The sequence below is a fragment of the Tursiops truncatus genome, chromosome 11, assembly GCF_011762595.2.
Source record: "Tursiops truncatus isolate mTurTru1 chromosome 11, mTurTru1.mat.Y, whole genome shotgun sequence".
Taxonomy (NCBI): Eukaryota; Metazoa; Chordata; class Mammalia; order Artiodactyla; family Delphinidae; genus Tursiops; species Tursiops truncatus.
In genome coordinates this window covers 52,820,759-52,843,250 of record NC_047044.1, presented here as the reverse complement: position 1 = coordinate 52,843,250, position 22,492 = coordinate 52,820,759, and the positions used below count along the sequence as shown (strand labels likewise).

Genomic DNA, 22,492 nt, shown 5'->3' with positions numbered 1-22,492 from the left:
ACCACTCATTCCCAGCCATTGACCCCTGATATCGTCAAAGAGCTATTGAAGCTAGCAGCTGGTCACTTGGCATCTGAAATGAACCTACCACTATATTTATCCTCCACTATAGAAAAATGTAGCATATTCAACTCCAACTCACAAAGAACCAATACTGATGAACAGAACTATTCTCAACACTGTGAAAATATGTCCCACAGTAACAAACTTTAAGTAGACAGCTTCCCAGTGCTTTTAAAATATAATTTGACTTCCATGAGTTTTCAAAACCAAATCTTAAGCAAGATACCGCGTCCTTTACTCTTAGGTCAGAGATGCTGACAAGAGTAGAGTGATAAAGTGGCTGCAGGGCCGCATGCAAGCACAGATATTGATTTAAATTCCATCAAGTACAACTGCTTTCCACAGCAGTTTAACTGCCAAAGTAGAGGACATTCGCTCTGTACCAAGTGACAGCACAATTCTGAGAGCACTACAGATGTCCTCAGGTCACCCACCCTCAGGCAACTGGGGGCTAACCAGAGGAGCTAAATTCAACACTGGTTGTGATCCTCATTCCTTTTTTTTCTGGAAGGATCAGTAGGTTTCTACCAATTTCACATCTGTTTCAACTTTTCATATACTCTATTCAGACATCTACATACTTTACAAATTATGGTTTGGCTCTTACTGAATCATGCCTTAAAAAAAGGTCATCCCAGAGCGGAACCAACGGGAACCAACTATGCTGGAATCATCACCACCATAATTTTACCTGCCTCACTGATAAAAATGGGTCCTTCTACACGAATACTTCAAATCAAAACTTTTCTGGATGGATACAGTGACTGCCTCATTACTCTCCAAGAATTAGAGGGGGGAAAAAAGCCTATAAATTTAGTCCCTTTTAATCCAGGATAAACTGTTTAGAATTTTTTATTTTGTTTGTTCTAGAAACAATATTACAGTCCGTGCTTGGTGCTCACTCTTCATTGCTGCACAGGATGTGGGGACGGAAGGCGATCCTCCAGGCAAGAAGCTTACTCTCCATTCCACCACCCTGAGTTTACCAGGCTGTTAGATTCAGAAGTTTGTATCATTAAATCACATGTAATTAGATTTTCAATTCACTACCACCTTTGCTAACATGCAAAGCAGCCAACAGATCCGCCAGAGATTTTATTCATGATAAAACAAATAAGGCAAATGAAAAAGCATTAACTTTTATGAACTGTATACAAGTACCTTACAAGTCAGTAAAAAATAACTAATCAGTGCACAACCTCTGCTGTGCTTGAGTAAGGAGGTACTTACTCAGCACCTCCTAGCTGGAAAGGACTCAGTCAATGACTTAACTGAGAACTAATAAAGTGAACCAGCTTGGGGAAGCCATAAGCTGGTTAGAAGAGCCAGGATGACCTCAAGCTGCATCTTTGAGGTTCTCATCTTCCCCCAGCACCATGCTACTCCTATGTCACACTAGGCTTAGATTTTAATCTTTTCATGAATTTATCTTCCCAACAAGAATGTAAGCCTCTTAAAATCTCTGTATATTTTGCCCCTTAGCTCATGTGAAGTATACAGCAAATCTGTGATAAACGGTACAAAGAAAACCAGTACAATACACTATTAAATAATCCCAGAATTGCCATAAACCTAACGTGCTCAAAGATCTGTACTTTTAACCCCAACTCTAGCGAATTCTGGCCCCTATTGTTTTTTTTTTTTTTTATCTATTAAAGATAGACAATACTAACCCCTCTCAACTGTCTAATGGTCTCAAATAGCCCAAACATAATGACACACAGCCCTTTGGAGCAAACAAAGTACTCCACCATCTGGAATAAAAACCACAGAGTGTGTGGAAGTGTATTCCTGAATCAGTACAAATATTCGTATTGGAAGTGGAAGAGCTATTGATACATTCCACTGGAACTTTTTTAAAGTGGTCTAAGGTTTTCTATCTGTAAAATAGAGTTCAAAAAATAAGACAGAGGGACTTCCTTGGTGGTCCAGTGGCTAATACTCCGCACTCTCAATGTAGGGGGCCCGGGGTTCGATTCCTGATCAGGGAACTAGATCCCACATGCCGCAAAGAAGATCCCAAACGCAGCAACTAAGACCCGGCGCAGCCAAATAAAATAGTAAGGCAGAAAGTTATGTTAACTGTTTATTCTCCACACTGGCAGTTCTCAAAATATGATCTGGGAACCCCAGGGAAACTCAAAGACCCTTTCAAGGGATACATGAGGTCAAAATTATTTTCATCATAATGCTATGATGTTACTTTCCTTTTTCACACTCATTCTTTCATGAGTATGAGTGGAGTTTACTCATGAGTGTGATAGTACAACCTATTAAGTGCAGAAGCAGATATGAATCCAGCTGTCTTCTATTAAGGCAGACACTAAAGGGACTTGTGAGTGTATAATGATGCCACTCTTCTTACTAAATTGGGTTTTGTTCTGGAAAACATGGGTATTTTTTATTAAAAATGCTTCCATGTTTCTTTTTAACTAAATTTATAAATTTTTTTTAATTTCTCAGTTTTAATTTCCAGTACAGTAAATATAACATATATTCAGGCATACCTCATTTTATTGCACTCATTTTATTGTGCTCCACAGATACTGCATTTTTTCCTTTTTCTTCTTTTTTTTTTTTTTTTTTTTTTTTTTACAAATTGAAGGTTTGTGGCAACCCTGCAACAAGCAAATCTATCGGCACCATTTCTCCAACAGGATTTGCTCACTTCATGTCTCTGTATCACATTTTGGTCATTTTCGCAAATTTTCAGTTTTTTTCAGTTGTTATGTTCGTTATGGTCATCTATGATGAGTGATCTTTGATGTTACTATTGTAACAGTTTACAATAAAGATGTAAAAGATTACAATTCACGGAAAGCTAATATGATTGTTAGCATTTTTTAGCAATAAGGTATTTTTTTACCTAAGGTTTGTACATTTTTCTCAGACCTAATGCTATTGTACACTCACTGGACTACAGTATAGTGTAAACATAAATTTTATACGCACTGGGAAAACCGCAAAATTCATGTGACTCACTTTATTGGTGATATTCACTTTATTGCAGTGGTCTGGAATTGAAACTACTGTATCTCTGAGATGTGCCTGTATAGCTGACAAAAACAAAAACTTCTCAGAGTCAGCCTGGGAACCGACACCAATTTAGGAGAATTTCATGAAATTAAATTTGAGTAAAGAATTTTATTCTAACTGGTGCATATCTACATGCACATGATTTTAAGTTAGAAGATATCGGGCTGAGGTTGGGCAGAGAGGGAAATGGACCAACTACCTCGTGTGACTTTTGAGTTTTCATACCAAACCAAAAGTGCAAGTTTCAGTATAAACAATCTAATCCACAGGTGAACTAAATCATAGATTGCGCTTCATTCAGTAAGGCTTCAGCTTGTGCACTGAGGAAGGATTAATGAGCAAGCATCTTATGAATATACCAAACCTCCACCCTCACCCCCCAAAAACACAACAGAAAGAAAATGGAGAGAGAAAAACAAAAAGCAAAAAAACCTGAGCAGGTGAGAGGGCAGACAAAGGACTGATGTTCAGAAACTTCAGTGGGTTTCTGAACTCAGTATCCATACAGACAGACTTCCATTCCCAGCCACTCATTAAAATATACCAAGAAGTCTACTTTACTGTTCTCACTGCTTACCTCCAGCTAAGAGTCAGAAAGCTAACGTATTTTTTCCGTTTCCCCACAGGGAAATCCAGATGCAGAGGATACCATGCAATGCCTCCAAGAGACACGTAGTGACATTCAGACATTTGTCTGAAATTTGTAAATATGGTGGTAACTGTTGTATTCCCAGGTGTTGAGCTCATAATTTGAAATCAACCCATAGAACAAAGGTAACCTCTGCTTCATTTGAAATTAAAAGAACTATATTCATTATGTCTCCCCACTATTTCCAGTATATATGTTTAAGCATTAATGTATATAGCTCTATATTAAGTATTAGAGGAATTAAAATGTATACGACAACGCCCACACCCTCAAGATTATTCATTAAAAGTTCAAACAATTAAATAAAAACAAAAGATGTCACCAATTATCTCTCAAATGCATGACAGCCAATGAGTGCCTTTAGCGCTGAAGACACGACAGAATCATTGGAGAATTCTTCAGAATAGGGTCTTAAACTAGTCCTTAAGGGCCATTTTTCTAAACCAAATTATTTAATCCTAAATATAAAAAAGAAGCCTGGCTCACCAAAAACATTACTTTGGTAAAGTACTTTAAAATAAGGTACATGACTGCCATTTCTCAAAATAATGTTCACCCTGAATGTTGATCTTTTCAAACTATTGAATAATGTCTCTAGAAATACTGGAGAAGTCCAATTTGAACATTTTTCTCAGAAAAAAATGTCACTTTTCAAATTATGGTTTAATGAAGATTTGGCTTCAAGGATATTCATCTCAGGACTGTTTTTTTTTTTTGGCCACAAAACACAGCATGTGGGATCTTGGTTCCCCCACCAGGGATCGAACCTGTGCCCCCTGCAGGGGAAGGGGGAGTCTCAACCACTGGACTGCCAGGGAAGTCCATCCCAGGACTGTTTTTAATAGTAAAAAATTGGTTACCACCAAAAAAAAAAAAAAAAAGTATGTTAAAATCATCAATGGAATACAATGGAACAATTAAAAATTACAGAGTGAAATATGTATTTACATGGAGAGATAGTCGCTCCATTTCAGGTGAAAAAACTAATCAGTATGTAGAATTATCCCATTTCGTAAACAAATACAAATGTACTTAGAGATAGAAATTATCAGTTGAAGCTGATTATGAATGATAGAATTTATGGATAATTTTTACGTTCTTTATAGTACTTATAAGAATTTTAAAGTGCCTACAGTGCACACATACCAATTCTGTGATGAGGAAAAAAGTCTATCGTTTTAAAAACACTAATTCTATGTTCCTGACTGATCGATGCCTTCCTCTACCTTGGCAGGTTAGAAGACATCCAAAGATGTTTTTAAGTTCTTCTCACCCATAGTCAGTGGATGACAGAAATTGTTACAAGACAGCTTCCCTGGTGGCACAGGGGTTGTGAGTCCGCCTGCCAATACAGAAGAGATGGGTTCGAGCCCTGGTCTAGGAAGATCCCGCATGCTGCGGAGCGACTAAGCCCGTGCGCCACAACTATGAGCTCACGCTCTAGGGCCCACGAGCCACAACTGAGCCCATGGAGCCCGTGTGCCACAACTACTGAAGCCCGAGCGCCCTGGAGCCCGTGCTCTGCAACAGGAAAAACCACTGCAATGAGAAGCCCATGCACCGCGACTAGAGAAAGCCCGCGCGCAGCCACGAAGACCCAACGCAGCCAAAAATAAATAAAAATTAACTAATTAATTTTTTAAAAATTGTTACAATATAAACTTTTGCCCAAGGGTCAAAACTCTGCTAGAAAAAACAAAACAAAACTCTCGCGTGAGTTTAATTACATCTACAGCTGACAAGCATCAGGCTTCTCAGGCAACTTGCAACACTTTGCGAGCTAAGAAAATAAAACTATTAAAACATAATTTTTCAACAAGGAAAAGGACGTCGGGGACTTTGAAGTAATGTGCTCTGGGAAGGTGTTACACATTCGAATCCCAAACAAAATAATCTTGACGTGAATCTGAGCTGAAAACCCAGGGGTGGTACAAAAGCCAAGCCTGTCAGCAGAGTTCCAACTCGTGTCCATGCTCCTTACGAATCAGGGAAGGCAGCAATAACATACCTAAGCTATTTTAAATACTGAAGGGGAAAAAGCTAATGAAAAATAGGCTGTGCGCAGTAAGGACTCATACAGTAACTGAAACCAAGGTGAATCCTTCGCATTAGGCTTAAATGTTATTACCACACCCACCCCTCCTACTGGTTAGAAAATACTGTGTCTGGTTAAAAAAATGTTAAGGGGCAGCAATACTTATTTTTTATACAGCTTGCCGGACAAGATCGTTCATGAGGGATCCAGCCAAGAAAATAAATAAATAAATGGGTGCATAATAGAGAAGGTTGGGAACCAGGACTGCAGGGAATCCACAGCACCACCGAAGACCCATGACACCCAAGACCAAGGACACCTCGTGGTGCCCCTGAGGGTGGCAAGGCAGCAGGCAGGACTTCAGGTAGTATGCGAGGTGGGAAAGGGCCAGCGTGGCCAAGTGGCCGCTGTCAGCACTGACCTGATGACCAGGGACACAGAGAGAGGACGAGAGGCAGGGCTTCAACGCCAGGCCCCTGCAATTCCCATCTGAGCACCTGGATATTTTAAAGAATAAACACCAGCTGCTGTAGTCTGAGTTGCCAATTCTTCTTTTCTTCCCATTTGCTGCTGTACTGAATCACCAGCCCAGCTCTGGACACCTGGTTCTAACAACCAGGCAGCATGGTCCCATTATTAATAACCACAGGGCAGGGTGCCAAGAGGCCATCTAATCTGGCTCTTTGGCTCTATTCTAAACCCTACTTTACGGGGTAAAGGCTAAAAAAAAATCGCTTGGTGTTTCCCAAACATATATTTTAGGCTATGGTATCCTCATAGGCTATTTATTTGCAACAAAATACTGTGGTTATTTCCTCTTCTATATTAAAACAAAAACAAAACAAACAACCACAAAAAACCCACTTAATAGTTCTTTCTAGAGTAATACCAGTTTGGTTCCCTCCGTCCCCTGACATCCTCTTATGAGCTATCCATATTCAGCGTCCCTTAAAATCTGCTTCCTACTAAGCATTTATTTTCTATCTCTTATTTTTGCCAGTTGTGTGTTCTAAACATAACTTGTCAATGTTCATCTTTTCAAAAAGGTAAAGCATGACTATTAGTACACCGTGGCCAACCACTTAAATATAGCAATTCAATAATTCACTGCACTTTTATTTAAAAAATCAATTTATCACTTGAGATTTTTTTCCCCTCCCATGCTTATATGAAAAAGGTTATCTGGTAGAAAGGCACTGTTCTTCAATAGCTTAAATGTCTGTCTGTCAACTCCCTGAAAGGACAGTAGAGTGCACGAATCACTTCAGTCACCTCACCTTGGCAAATAATTGACCTCTCCCACAGCCCTGCAATGATTCATTACACAGCCCAGCCAGCCAGCAAGGCTCCATTAGACCTGACTAGTCCAAGACACCAAGGCATACACTCCCCAAGACAGCCCTGCAGGAGCCCATGAGGCCAAGGACCAGCAAATGAAGGCCACTCCGAGCACTGCTGGCCTTGCTGGCCCTCGAAGTTGAAACATTCCCATTCAGACTTGATTGCTCTTAAGAAGTAAGAACTTAGGTAACAGAATTCCCAAAGTAATTTTTAAAAGAACTGTCTCATAAAACCTGACTCAGGACTTGGGCCTCATTATTCAAAATTCCTCAGTCTATTTCCTCATGTCTAAGTAGCTGTTAATAGTAAAACACATGATCTATTTATTAACTTTAGAAAAACATCACTACATAAAATGTACAGATTGGTTTTAAGATTTACAGGGTTTCCAAAAACATTAAAATGGGGGGGGAAAAGCAATTTGAAGTTAGGAAAAGATGGTAATTTTGAAAATATCTGGACCGTTAAACATAGGAAATACACATATATTAAGAAAGTTAATTTTTAAAAGGTATATTATACTCAGTAGAACTATTTTTAAAAGCTTTGAAAAGCACCCTTTCATACAAAACTTGATGTGCTAATTTGCCCTTACGGAATTTAAAGACACCTAGAGATTAGGCTTTATTAGTTTCCTTTGAGTAGTTAAATACATTACACATTCTCTTCTGTGGCATTTTGTTTATGAGGATATGATGCCTTTTTATTAATGAAAAATTTCACACAACAAATGGTCAGGTTCAATGATTCAGCCATGGTCACAACTAGGATCACGGGACGGTATGAGATTCTAAAGTAACTTACGTTCTCTCTGGGCCTCATTTTCCTTTTATTAAACATGGCTAACAGATGCTTATATGTAAGTATACATGGCAGGGACTATACAGAGCTCTACAGATGTAACTTGGTGGTATCATTATCTTTTCTCATAAGCATAGAAAGAAAATACAGGTAAGCATTTAAATTTTACAGTCATTTAAAGAAAACTAAGTCAGAAATTGTGTATCAAAGAAAGCACAATGGATTCACATTCCTCACTGGAAAAAGAGCAATTAAGCAAGTACTTTAATTTCCCTAAATTTCCCAGTGGATTACATCTGCTTCAGAAGTAAGGTAAACACAGCGCAATGGTGTCTTTATTATTCACTAAGCACTTTTCAGGCGACACATTCTGAAGTCTTTTCTAAACAGACTACTCCTCAGATAATATTCACCTGACTGGCTACCAGCTGAAAAGAGGAGTGACTCAAGTTTTAAACCAATTTCCCACTGATTTAATTGAACAAGAGCACAGCAAAGAGATGTGTCAACTATTTCTACTTTTCAGTTTGACCCCATGTAAAGCTCTCAGTTATGTGAGTGCTAAGTTATGGAAAGCATACGGACTGAGTGAGCATCTGCAGGGCACCAAGTTGTAAGAGTTAAATCTGGGTCCCCTCCTGCCCCCCTCACATGGATGAGGACCTAATGGTTTGGTGGTTTTCTCGACTGAGAAAGTCAAAGCTACTCAAACCTAACTTTTAATTTACTGTGGAAAATAACTTAATAGCATAAATCAATGCCATTGGACCAAAGGAAATACACACTTAAAAATAAAAAGAATGGACTGATGGGTAGGCAAATGATTAAATACAGCACAATGTGCATTGTAGAATCTAGATGGTGGGCACATACGGGTGCTAAGTATATAATGGTTTCAACTTTTCTGGATATTTGAAAATTTTCATAATAAAGTACTGGGGGAATTCAAAATTGTAATCACAATAAAGGAGACAGCAGGCCCCACGGGGAGTAACCACAGCCTGGAAGGAAAGACACTGGTTCTCAGCCTAATCCCAGTAACTCACAAAGTTTACAACTGTAAAGGGTCTTGGGAATCCCCCAGGACAGGTAAAATACATGGTTTTGAGTCTGTGAAAAACTAGAAAAATAGGAGCATAGCGTTTTCAAAAAACTAAAAACTGTTCTTTTTGCTGAGATTATATGCCTCTACACTTCTGATTTAAGATATCCTTTATTTCATGAACCGTTGCTGATAGTAAATAAGAAAGTTGGTTTTTTTTATGTCCCTACTTAGCAGTCAAATCTGATCACCCCTGATCATCAATTTCCTCATCTCCTACCTTTGATGTATAATTCCTTGACCTACCTTCAGCAAGAATCCCCCTATCTTTGACATTTCCTCTTAGTAATTTTCCATCCACTGACCTCAAATCACTCTGTTCTTGGGTTATAAATTTCCATCTGTCTTTGCTGTAGTTGGAGTTGAGTCTGATCTCTCTCCCCTAATACAATGCCCCTATTGCAATAGTCTTGAATAAAGTCTTTCTTACCTTTTTAACAAGTGTCAGGATAATTTTTTCTTTATTCATACCTTTATACAGGTATGTATAAAGGTCTTGCGACCTTCAGGTACAGAGGGCTTCGCAGCTAATCATAATGCTTGCTGAAAAGAACAATTTGCTTCCCTAGTGTGACTTAAAGGCTCCAAATACTGAGATTTGAAATTGCCCAGAAGCATTAAGACATTAAAAACAAAACAAACAACTTCCCCCACCCGCAGTGCTGGTCTCTTGTAATCTTAATAGTCCATGATTTCACTTCAATTTAATTTCAAAGAATGACACTAAAGGGGGAAAGACTACGCCGTAAGATTTTCTTGAGGATGATGACTGTGTCTTATATTATGGACCCAGCATACAAATGAAATGATTTCATTGATTGGATGAGAGAAGTAATGGAAGCAGATGAATGTTGTTTATTTCCTGAGGGAGAATGGCATAAATTCAAGGGGGAAAAATATCAATCCTCTGTTCAAATTAGGCAAATCAGAGAAAATTATAAAGACACTTAATTTTTAAACTAACTTATCTTTAAAATTTTTTAGTTAAGAAAACAAGTCCATTTACATGCATCAAAAAGAATAAAATAGGAATAAACGTAACCAAGGAGGTAAAAGACCAGACCTGCACACTGAAAACTATAAGATACTGATAAATTAAGTTGAAGACACAAATAAATGAAAAGATATTCTATGATCATGAGTTGAAAGAATATTGTTAAAATGTCCATACTACTCGGGGAGGGGGAAGGGTAAACGGTGACAAAGCGATAAAGAGGCATGGACATATATACACTACTAAACGTAAGGTAGATAGCTAGTGGGAAGCAGCCGCATAGCACAGGGAGATCAGCTCGGTGCTTTGTGACCGCCTGGAGGGGTGGGATAGGGAGGGTGGGAGGGAGGGAGACGCAAGCAGGAAGAGATATGGGAACATATGTGTATATATAACTGATTCATTTTGTTGTGAAGCTGAAACTAACATACCATTGTAAAGCAATTATACTCCAATAAAGATGTTTTAAAAAAAAAAAAAAAAAATGTCCATACTACTCAAAGCAATCTACAGTTTCAACCCAATTCCTATCAAAATTACAATGGCATCTTTCACAGAAATAGAACAAACAATCCTAAAATTTGTATGGAACCACATTAGACCTCAAATAGCCAAAGCAATCTTTAACAAGAACGAAACTGGAGGCATCACATTCCTGATTTAAAACTATATTATAAAGTGACAGTAAATCCAAACAGTATGGTATGGGCATGAAAACAGACACATAGATCAATGGAGCAGAAAGAGTCCAGAAAAGAGTCCAGAAATAAACTCATACCTATATGGTAAATTAATTTACGACAAAGCAGCCAAGAACATACAGTGGGGAAAGGTCAGTCTCTTCATAAGTGGTGTTGGGGAAAATGGACAGCACATGCAAAAGAAAAACTGAATTACTACCTTAAATCATACATGAAATTAACTCAAAATGGATTAAAAACTTGAATGTAAGACCTGAACCCATGAAACTCCTAGAACACATAGGCAGTAGCCTCCTTGACATTGATCTTGGTGATGAGTTTTTGGATTTGACACCAAAAGCAAAGGAAACAAGAGTAAAAATAAACAAGTAGAATTACATCACACTCAAAAGCTTCTGCACAGCAAAGGAAACCATCAAAGAAATGAAAAGGTAATCTACCGAATGGGAGAAAATATTTGCAAATCACATATCTGATAAGCGGTTTATAGCCAAAATATATAAAGAACTCATATAAGTAAACAGCAAAAAAAAAAAAAAATCTGATTTTTAAAATGAGTGGAGGATACAAATAGACATTTTGCCAAAGACATACAGATGGCCCATAGGTACATGAAAAAGTGTTCAATATCACTAATCATGAGGGAAACGCAAATCAGAACCACAATAAAATACCATCTCACACCTCTTAGAATGGCTATTATCAAAAAGATGAGAAATAACAAGTGTCGATAAAGATGTGGAAAAAAGGAACCTTTGTGCATTATTGATGGGAAGATAAATTCGTGTAGCCAATATGGAAAACAGTACGGAGATCTCTCAAAAAATTAAAAATAGAACTATGATATGATCTAGCAATTCCACTTCTGGGTATTTATCTGAAGGAAACAAAAATACTAACTCAAAAAGATATCTGCATTACCAAGTTCATTGCAACATTATTTACAGCAGCCAAGACATGGAAACAACCTAAGTGTCCCTCAATGGATGAATTAAAAAAATATGAGATATATATATTCCATATATATAATATTCCATATATATACTGGAATATTATTCAGCCATAAAAAAGAAGGAAATCCTGCCATTGACAACAACATGAATGGACCTTAAGGGCATTATGCTAAGTGAAATAACTCAGAGAAAGACAAATACCATATGATCTCACTTACATTTGGAATCTTAAAGAAGCAAAAAACTGGCCACTCTTGCCCTCTGAGATGGCCCACACTCTGTGGAGTGTGTTTCTCTCTAAATGAATCCACTTCTTACCTAAATAAAGAAAAGAAAAAAACAACCAAACTCACAGACACAGAATTGTACAAACTTCCAGTTATCAAATAAGTCCTGGGGATGTAATGTACAGCATGGTGACTATAGTTAATAATACTGTACTGTATATTTGAAAGTTGCTAAGAGTAAAAGTTCTCATCACAAAAAAAACTATCTGTGTGTGGTGATGGGTGTTAACTAGACTTATTGTGGTGATTATTTCACAGTACATGCATATATTGAATCATGCTGTACACTTGAAACTAGTATGTCGTGTCAATTATATCTCAAATTTTAAGTTATCTTCAATAGCATTATACATTTTTAGAAAACAATTCTATCATGCAGTCAGTTTTAAGTTATCAGTCGGTATGGATGTAACTGTTGATATAATAAGGAAGCACCGTGTGGTGGGGCAAAATCAGAGACGATGTCTATGTAACTGGGGCTGCAACACAGGATAAACACAACCCCTTGCGATAATTAAATCCTCTACCTGAAGCATCACTAGTCTTTGAAGGAAGCTGATCCATGTTTCTAAGAAAAAGGACAGCCCAGGAGCTCCACCCCTGAGGGGACGACTTCCTTATAATCTGAAAAATGGAGGAGAGCTTAGCCACCTGCTTTCAAATAGGAAATTAATACCTTCTGCAGGTTAGTAGAAAGGTAGATGAAATATTTTAGGCTACTCGGCACGGATCTGCAGAAAAGTGCTATGGAGAGCTCTGTTAAGTGAAAGCCCCCTAACACCACACCCCACTCATTTCTTTTCCTCCTTATCCAACAAGAAGTGGAGAACCTCAAGGTTCTTCAGTTGCAAAAGTCAAAGAGGGAGTTCCCAGGGAGGAGCTCTGCTACCAGGTGTAAGAGGGGTGGGTGTACTAGAGGCCAGAAGGGAAAAACAAAGGGCAGGGGATTTCTGAGCTCTGCGGTCGGAGAAATAGCGGTTTCTCTGCTATCAGCAATACACAGCCCATTTTTGGATTGGGCTGTTTGTTTTTTTGTTATTGAGCTGCATACAGAGTGAAGTAAGTCAGAAAGAGAAAGACAAATACCATACGCTAACATATATATATGGAATCTAAGAAAAAAAAATGTCATGAAGAACCTAGGGGTAAGATGGGAATAAAGACACAGACCTACTAGAGAATGGGAATAAAGACACAGACCTACTAGAGAATGGACTTGAGGACACAGGGAGGGGGAAGGGTAAGCTGGGACGAAGTAAGAGAGTGGCATGGACATATATACACTACCAAACATAAAATAGATAGCTAGTGGGAAGCAGCCGCACAGCACAGGGAGATCAGCTAGGTGGTTTGTGACCACCTAGAGGGGTGGGATAGGGAGTGTGGGAGGGAGACGAAAGAGGGAAGAGATATGGGAACATATGTATAACTGATTCACTTTGTTATAAAGCAGAAACTAACACACCATTATAAAGCAATTATACTCTAATAAAGATGTCAAAAAAAACAATACACAGCCAACTAATGCAATTTATTCGTAATTGCTAATTAGTGCCAATGACTGGGGAGATGGAAGAGCCTATAGATTCCAAAATAAATCCAAGTACTTGTGGGCCGTTTGCTGGATTTAAATAAGGTTAAATTTCAACAAAATTTTCACAATCTTGAACTTCGTGAGGCAGAAAGAACTTATATAATGCACATTTAACAGAAACTCTCAAAGTAGCTTTCTTTAAATACCCACGTCTGGGGCACTTTTATAAGAAAGGTAATAGGAAAAAAATTGCATAGTTACAGATATACTCTAAATAAGATAATACTATAATTATGATTTATTCTTTCTGTACAAGCAAAGAAATTTACCACTGATAAAACTTGAATATGATGCTTTCATATACAGAGCACTGCATATTCTCTGCATTATCTACTGTCGTAGTTTCAGGCACAAACTCCACATCCACTACATCCAACTGACCATCAGTGGGAAAGAGGTTGGGAAAAAGGTCAAGAAGAAGAAAAGTCAAAATGCACTTCTAACCTATTAAAAACTGAACTGACTTCCGGGTCCTTGAAGCACTTGGGTGGTTATTTAAACTTGTGGAAAAGAAAGGAAGCAGCTACCATGTGAGGTCTCTGGGTCCGACTATTGTTTCCCATGGGCTCTCTCTGAGCAGGTCTAACAGGCTAAGTCAGTGATTCAACACCAAACTAAAAAATAAAACTTGCTAATCAATGTTTTTGGAAAGATTTTAGCTCCGTGGATGTTATCTGTAACTACAATGCTTTACAACCTAGCATACAGCCCTGAATCAAATGGCTAAACTTCTCAGCCACGATAGGAGGCTTTCTGAGGAGCAGGAAATTCCACCTCGCACAATGCCAATAAATACTGAATAAATGAGGGACTTCTGTTTCTGGATCCCCAAATCTTACAGGGATCACTTAAGCTAATTCTCTAGTTCTATAACCTACAGAGTATCTCCTTCTTAAAGGGATTAACAATATGTTGCAAAAAATAGACCATTTTACCTTTTTTTTTAAGATGTTCAGGGTAGGAGTTTAGTAATTAATTAATTTTTGCTGTGTTGGGTCTTCGTTTCTGTGCGAGGGCTTTCTCTAGTTGTGGCAAGCGGGGGCCACTCTTCATCACGGTGCGCGGGCCTCTATCGCGGCCTCTCTTGTTGCGGAGCACAGGCTCCAGACGTGCAGGCTCAGTAGTTGTGGCTCACGGGCCTAGTTGCTCCGCGGCATGTGGGATTCTCCCAGACCAGGGCTCGAACCCGTGTCCCCTGCATTAGCAGGCAGATTCTCAACCACTGCGCCAACAGGGAAACCCTCACCTTTTTTTTTTTTTTCCTACCATACAAAAGTTCAACAACACTAGAGTTCAACTCTCCTCTAACTCCTCAGTCACCAAGTGATGCCAATTCTTCCTCCCCAGGAAGGCTTAGAAAGTAGCTCACTTTCTGGAAACAAACCACTTCTGATTCAAGCTGGGACTCTGAGCACCGCTCTGATCCCCACTCTGAGCAATCTTCCTACCAATCCTATCCCTCTAAGGGACGTTCCAGAACAAAGAGAATTCCTCCTCCCAGTATATCCTGGGCAGTATTACTGGAAGTGGCCTCTGACCGTAACCACAGTTCCTACTTGTCTGTCTCTCGTCTTCCCTATTTCAGCCATTTTGATCATTCAGGATGTATTTTTGCAGGAAGATAAACTATAGTTCAAAGTTTGAGGAAGTGGTACAGTACAACATCTGACAGAGGGAAGTGACAAGACAACATTTGTATACAGGTCTCTGCTTGAATTAACAAGTATGTACTACTTTTATAACTAGATTTAATAATTAAACATCTTACAGTGGCCTTTCGAACCTACAACTGAACCTCCCTCGTGTCCTAGACTAGGGTAAGATAAGCTTCTTAGAGATAAGGAAGCTATACGCCTCCCACACGTCTCATTTCAGATTCCCTTATATTCTTTACAGCCCTTGGCACATCGTGTGCTTGTCATAGGATCCAAACATTTTGAAACGGGTTTTTTTTCCCCTTTCCTTTCCTTCCTGCTAACTGAGGTACTCCTTTTGCGTGTCCAAGTAGCTTCCACATTCTGTGTTTTAAACATCTTTCTTCTTATTTCTCTGCCCTTCAGATAGGTGCCCTTGCCCTGGGGAACCCACTGGAGTGACAATGGGCCCTCACATTTAGGTTTTTGACAGGCACGAGGTGCCCCACCTACAGAATTGTAGGACACCGTATGCCTCCAAGTTGCCTTTGGCCTTGCAAAGGTCCAAATGGTCGTTTAAACTTTTTTTTTTCAATCGAGAAACAGTACTTGGTGTTTTGGCAGGCACTTTTCCCTCACACAGGTGTTTTTGCTTTGGTTTTCTCCTGAAACGTATAATGATATTTTCTACCTCCCCAACCTCACCGTTCTCTACCATGCTTTGCCCTTTATTATGTGTTAAATTTTATTGTTTTAGCACCCATCACTCTCACTTCTGTGTCCTGTTTTTACACACTCCAGTCATCTATCCCCAATTATATATATTTTCTATTTCAGCCGGTGGAGAAATGGTTGTATGATGAAAGGCAAAGGAAAAGAGAATTCGAGATTCTAGGAAGAGCGTCTCCCAAACCAACCCTTACCCGGGAACCCGGAGCGTCGGGAACCAGGCCTGCTCGGGGGTATCCGGGACACCAGAACAGGGTCAGCATCAAAGCGCCCAGGCGTCGGGAGAGCTGATTGGTTCCCCGATGAACCAATCAGCGGGCGAGGCTGTGCACTGGTAAGGGAGGGCCAAGATAATAGAGCGGATGAAGTTAAAGGAAAAGGGGCAGGTGTGCCAGGCACCAAGGGTTTGCGTGCACTTTTGCACACCCACCTGGTCATTATTAATCCCGGAACTCTGGTCTGCTAAATTCCACCTTCCGAGTTTCCCAGTTTCATAACGCTGAATAGGGGAAGAAACATTACCCTAACGTTCATAAAACGGTCATTAATGGTGAATGGAAGAGTAGCCGTAGGGTTGGGGGAAGGCCATTAAAATCCTTCCTCTCTCCTTTCCCAGTTCCACTCCAGGTCGTCAACCTAACTCAACCGGTTCTTGAAATAGTAGATCACTCAAACTCTCGCTTAATTGCCAAAACTGATTACCAAAATGCTATCATTAGACACCTGGAAGAAGTTTCCCCCTCCCCAAGGACAGGGGGAAACAATATTGGCGTTTACTAAAGGCGCAGGTTTTCCTACCTGCTAAAGGACAAGCGAATGAGCTCTTAGGCTGAAATCAGAGAAACTGAGACCTTCTGAACTGTGCAACCAAGCACGGGGCCGCGACCGCTTCCAGGGCTCGGACAACCGCCCCACCCCGCAAACCCTGGCGCAGGGACAGTTCCTCCAAGCTCTACCGCACAAACTTCACGCGGAGGCACAAAGATTTGGGGGTAACGGGAGCACAGATACCAGATTTCCCTTCTGTGTTTCAAACTTCAGCAGAGCTGTTCCACGTTCTTTCTTCCAAGTGTCACAGCCACCAGGTTCACAGCCGCGTCCAGCCTTAGCTTTCCCACGGTCCAGCGCTGCCACCCACCCATCTACCACCCAAACCCGGGCTGGAGACGCCGCGCCCTCGGGGTTGGGGGAAAGGGGAGTGGGAGAAGAGAGAAATGGCCAGTGTCAGTAAAGAGGTGCCCGCCGAGGCCTGGACGCCAGCGGCCAGCGGAGGGCCCTGGGGCCGAGGAACAAGGAGAGAGGAGGGCTGGAAGCGTGCGGGGAAGGGCCGCGAGGAGAGCAGGGGCGCCGCCGGTGTCGCTGCACTCACTCTGCGTAGCCAGTGGCCCAGGGCAGCCGCCGGGTCTCCTTGAGAATGAGGATAGGGCGGGCGATGTGGTCGGCGCTGCACTCCACCTCGTCCTGAGACAGCCCCAGGAACTCGGGTCGCCCGTAGGGGAAGCGCAGGGGCAGGTCCGAGCCTCCGCAGCCGCCGCCGCCGTGCTCGGAGCCTGAGCTGCCAGCCATGATGCCGCCCATGAAATTGGCCACGGCAGATTTCACTCGAGTGAGCATATTACTCCGGCGCCCGGCAGCAGCGGTGCGAGCAGTGGGCGGCGGCTGGGGCCGGGCGAGGCGCAGCGCGGGGCATGCAGGCTGCGGCGGGCGCACGGGCAGCCGGGCCGGTGGGCGCGCCGCGCTGCTCCCAGAGCCTAGTGCTGCAAGGGGCCGAGCTCCGGCCTCCCGCGCTCAGTGCAGCCGCCGCCGCCCCCTCCCCCCGCTACACTTCCGCAATGGAGCGGCATGGAGCGGGCCGGCCGGGCCGGGTGAGATGCCGAGCGCTCCGGGAGCGGCTGGGAGGCCGCAGCTTCAGCAGGTCCCTTCCCCGCCTGCTGCGCTCGACTCCTGCGTGAGCGGAACTGAGCCCACCCGGCGAGTCCGCGGAGCCGGCGCAGCTGCTGCCAAGGCTACCGCCGCCGTCGAGTCATGTGATAATACGGCTGCAAGGGCTCCAGCGGCTGCGGGGCCGTAGCTCAGCCCCTCCCCTGCCGGCCCGAGCGAGGCTCGCACCCGGACCGTGACCTCCTGGGGGAGGAGGAGCCACGCTGGGTCTGTACCTGGCGGAGAGGATGGGGGCGCTGTGAGCTGGTGGCTGTACAGGTGTTAGGGGAGGTCACGTGGAGCCGGGCCTCCGGGAAAAGCCAGTTGAATCCACTCGAGGAGAAATGCCGCCTACGCCTTCGAGAAAGGAAACTTCGGGAGCTGAAAGGGGAGACAGGTGGAATCCCGGTGGGACGGCTCCAAGTTCTGTAGTGGAAAGAGGAACACCTGGTGTGAGAGATTTCGGCGCTTTCAAGAAACAAAAAGCAACAACCCACAATGGTTGCACAAAAATCATTAAAAGTTTTTCCCTAGGCATTTCTAAAATTCCTTTTCTTTTTTTTTTTATTACCACCACAGGCATCATTATCTGCGGGGCAGACCCTGTTTCGAACCCAGAATAAGCTTAATGGCGCAGAAAACAAAAGAGCTCTAAGAAATCAGAAAAAAGCACCATTTTACCTAGTAGTTAACCGCTTAATAGATTTATACAAGCATTTTCCTTCAACGTAACAGCGAAACCAAAGTATCTTTTCAAAGCTGACCCTTGATACACTGAATGCAGCCTTTTCTCTTCTTAATTCGAAACATTGTTATAAAATTATCTAGGGGCACTTTAAAACTGGAGGAATTTAAATATAACAAAGCAACTCAAATGCTAAAGTAAAAGTGAATAAAATGTCTGCAAACGATAAAAGTGTGCGTTGAACTTGTATTAAAACAAAACAAATGTTTGTGAAAAACCGATAAATGTGCTTCATTAGGGGGTAACATTTGTTAAATATTGGCTTAAAAATTGTTTTTCGCAAGAGAGCTGTATCCTGTTCATGTTTACTTATTCTGTATCCTGTTCCTATGTTTACCTACCACGTAATTTGCCAGGACTCTGTGTTACTTGTGGAGTTAAGCGCTGAATGGCTCACTTGGTATTCAGGAGGGAATACAGGCCCCCTTATTGGGGGGGGTTGGGGGGGCGGGGGAGCAGCCCAGGTTTTGGATGGGAAGATAATTCGTTGAAGAGGAATTAGAATCGTGGCTTTTAGGGGAGGCCTGGGTAAACTTCACTGATCCCCCTTTATTCAGTATCTATAATATTTTTTAAGGCATTTTCCCCTTTGGCTTTTTCATGAATAGGTACTCTGGTTTACTATACACCAAATGGTTATGTAAAAAAAAACAACATTCAACGTTTCAGTGAAAGACCATTTCTGTCAATGAGTTCTTTTATTACTTTTCACAAAACAGAAATGTAATTTTATCTTGGCCCCCTTTCCCTAATTTTAAAATTGGGAGCAGGATTCTAAAAGATGCAAAATCTAAACAAGCCCAAAAAAGTCTTCTCAACCTTTGCTTTGTTAATTATAAACTGCTTCTGAATGGGAAATCTCAATATAGTGGTTAAACAACCAACCAACCACAAGCCCTGGCATCCACTGAGTCTCATAAAAATTTAGAATCCCCTTCTCAAGCTTTTGCTGTAGAGCAATTACCTTTTAACAACATCCTATGGCTACTTCAGTAACAAACCTCTACTGAGATGAAATTATGTTCTTCCCTTCATTTCACCTTAGGGCAAGGCTTTAGTATTTACTAGAAAAACGATTTATTTTTCAAGTTAAAAGTAGTACCGGGCTTCCCTGGTGGTGCAGTGGTTGAGAGTCTGCCTGCTGATGCAGTGGACACGGGTTCGTGCCCCGGTCCGGGAAGATCCCACATGCCGCAGAGCGGCTGGGCCTGTGAGCCATGGCTGCTGAGCCTGTGCGTCCGGAGCCTGTGCTCCGCAACGGGAGAGGTCACAACAGTAAGAAGCCCGCGTACCGCAAAAAAAAAAAAAAAAAAAAAAAAAAAAAAGATGGGGAATAAAGTCAATATTTTGTAATATATGTAAATGGAGTGTAACCTTTAAAAACTGTATAAATTTTTTTTTTAAGTGTCCAGTTTCTGAAAGTCAAGACAAGCCTGAGGAATTCTCAGATTGGGGACAAAAAGGGCACAACTTACTACAACAGTGTACGAATGTTAATTTCTTAGTTTTGATGTCAACATTAGGGGAAAACTGGGTGAAGGGTACATAGGAACAAAAAATTTAAAAATAAGGAGATTTGGGTTTCAAGTAGAAAGTAAACGTTCGTTTGGAAGTCAGGCCAGAAGGATGAATAATGCCGTTCCAGGACTCAACCCTCTCGCAGCTGTAGGTTCATGCCTCCTTGTATTGTATCTAGCAGTTTATCTATGTCTTCCCATTAGATAGTGAAATCCTATAGGGCAAGAATATTCTTACTCATCTATGTATTTCCAGCACTTAGCCTAATGCCTAACAAGTAATAGGGCTCAGGGCTCAGTTGATAAATGAATTCCTTTTTATTTTGGCTGGGCCGTGGGGCATGCAGATCTTAGTTCCTTGACCAGGGATCATACCCATGCCCCCTACAGTGGAAGTGTGGAGTCCTAACCACTGGACTGCCAGGGAATTCCCAGTAAACTAATTCTTTAAAAAAAAAAAAAAAATCCATTCAGAGAAGAATGTAACTTGTTTGAATGACCAAATCTCTTATATTTATACCCTCAGTTTTCTTAACGATCTTAAGTTATCCCTTAAGATCTGTCATACCTGTAAGCAGAACTTCCTTAACCTCTGATATCTGATAAGATAAGGCTTAGCTAACTTCAATCAATATCCAGATTGGTAATAATATGGATGGGACTTCCCTGGCAGTCCAGTGATTAAGACTCCACACTTCCCTGCAGCAGGGCCATAATAATATCGTCATGTGGGTCTCTGCTTCACACAAAACTGGTAACCTGACGATATCAACCAGGATATAATATTAAAATAGTTAACATTAACTTGCTTTTGCTTCAGAAACAGTTTAGATTCCAGTTTCATATATAGTAATGTACTGGCTGAAAATCTTTGACTTCGTAAGAGGGATTTATTTATTTCTTCATAGTAAACAAAACCTTTTATTTATAAATAACAATTTCCTTATGAACCAAGAGGTTTATAACTAATTTTTGAGTACAGAGTTATAGAGTCTCAGCAAATTTTACTACCACCAAGTACACACATTTTCTAGATCACAGACACCTAATTTCAGAATATCTGGTACATTCAACCAATGGGTTACATGTGACTTTTTCTCTTACTTTCCTATTGGCCACTTTCTATAGACTATTCTATCCTATGCCCACATTGTCCTACTGAAACCACTGCTTTGTAACTGATGCGGGAATTGTATAAACCTGAATCCCTCTCACTTAATTCCTGGTCCCATAATACCTATTGTAGATTAGACTCTGAAATGTGCCGATTACCAGAATACTCATGTATAAAATGGAAAAAAATAATCATTCCAGTCTCATAGGGTAGCTGCAAGGATCAGTGAGAAAATAGTTATAAATATGATATAACTAATGTTGGCCCAGAGTTATCAACCTTTTCTACTTAAATCTATGTTTTTCCTTAGGGACTAGTTTTTCATATTAAAATTTTAAACCATTTCCTTTTTTTGATTTTTACTTACAAAAAGGAAAATAGAAACACCTACCACATAGGATTATTTTGATGATTAAATGGAAAACACGGAAATTCCTAGTATTCTTCCTGATAGAGGGTGGATGGTTAATAAATGAATAATCTACGTTACAATACTGACAGCACCCTGCCCTGTGAGGGAAGGAAAGTTTACAGGCGTTGTTTCCAGTGCTCTTCAACACTTTATAAGTTAAACATTGTTAATCAACACCACCTGTTTACTATTGAGGAAACTGAAATTGGGGAAGGTAAATGAATTGTCTAAGACCACACAGCTAGTAATGAAATAGGACCCAGTCCCACTGTGTACTTTCACATTCCATCAAATAGAAACTTTTCATTATGAAAGATTTTTTTCTTCCTTTTCCAAGTAAGGACCTGGTATTTTGGTTATCTTAAGGATTTTGTAAATTTTCTATGGATTCAGAAATTTTAAAATTTCTTAGAAACCTCAGAACGTTATAAATACGATAATGTCATTTGGAAATTGTTCCAAATTCCAAACAAACTACTTTCCAGTTTTTTAGATAGAACATGTTTCTAATTTGGGAGCTGCCTAAGTCATACTAAAATTGTATGAAAATTCTAAATTCTATTATACTGAAATATCTTTAAAACAATTATATTACCAACCTGTTTTCAAGACTTCCCATGTTCACATCTCTTTTTAAGTGTGATCTAGCCTGCCATTCTCCTGCCATTTAACAATACCTGCTATCAGGATTATTCTTCCAAGGCAATAGTGGTCTGAGTCAAGCAGCCAATGAAGATGGTTTACTCAACGGGAAAATTAGTTTTTGCTCAGAGAAGGGCATGTGGTTCACAAAAATTCAGAAATCAAGCAACTAAAGACAGCTTCTTAACTAAGAATTATAAACTCTCTCTTAAATTACTTTTTA

At 40.7% G+C, this 22,492-nt stretch overlaps 1 protein-coding gene across 4 annotated transcripts in view; it reads right to left on the bottom strand.

The window, feature by feature from the left end:
* The window catches only part of PPM1H (protein phosphatase, Mg2+/Mn2+ dependent 1H), a 258,738-nt gene extending 240,372 nt beyond the window's left edge, over nucleotides 1-18,366 (bottom strand). The window contains exon 1 of one of the 4 annotated variants that reach the window (XM_073788424.1): nucleotides 17,289-18,366. In XM_073788424.1, coding sequence (XP_073644525.1) covers nucleotides 17,289-17,533 — 245 coding nt within the window. In that variant the 5' untranslated portion in view covers nucleotides 17,534-18,366. The remainder of the gene's footprint in view (nucleotides 1-17,288) is intronic. The other 3 variants (XM_073788425.1, XM_073788426.1, XM_033866350.2) reach the window with 3 other exon arrangements.
* Between the last annotated feature and the right edge of the window lie 4,126 nt (nucleotides 18,367-22,492).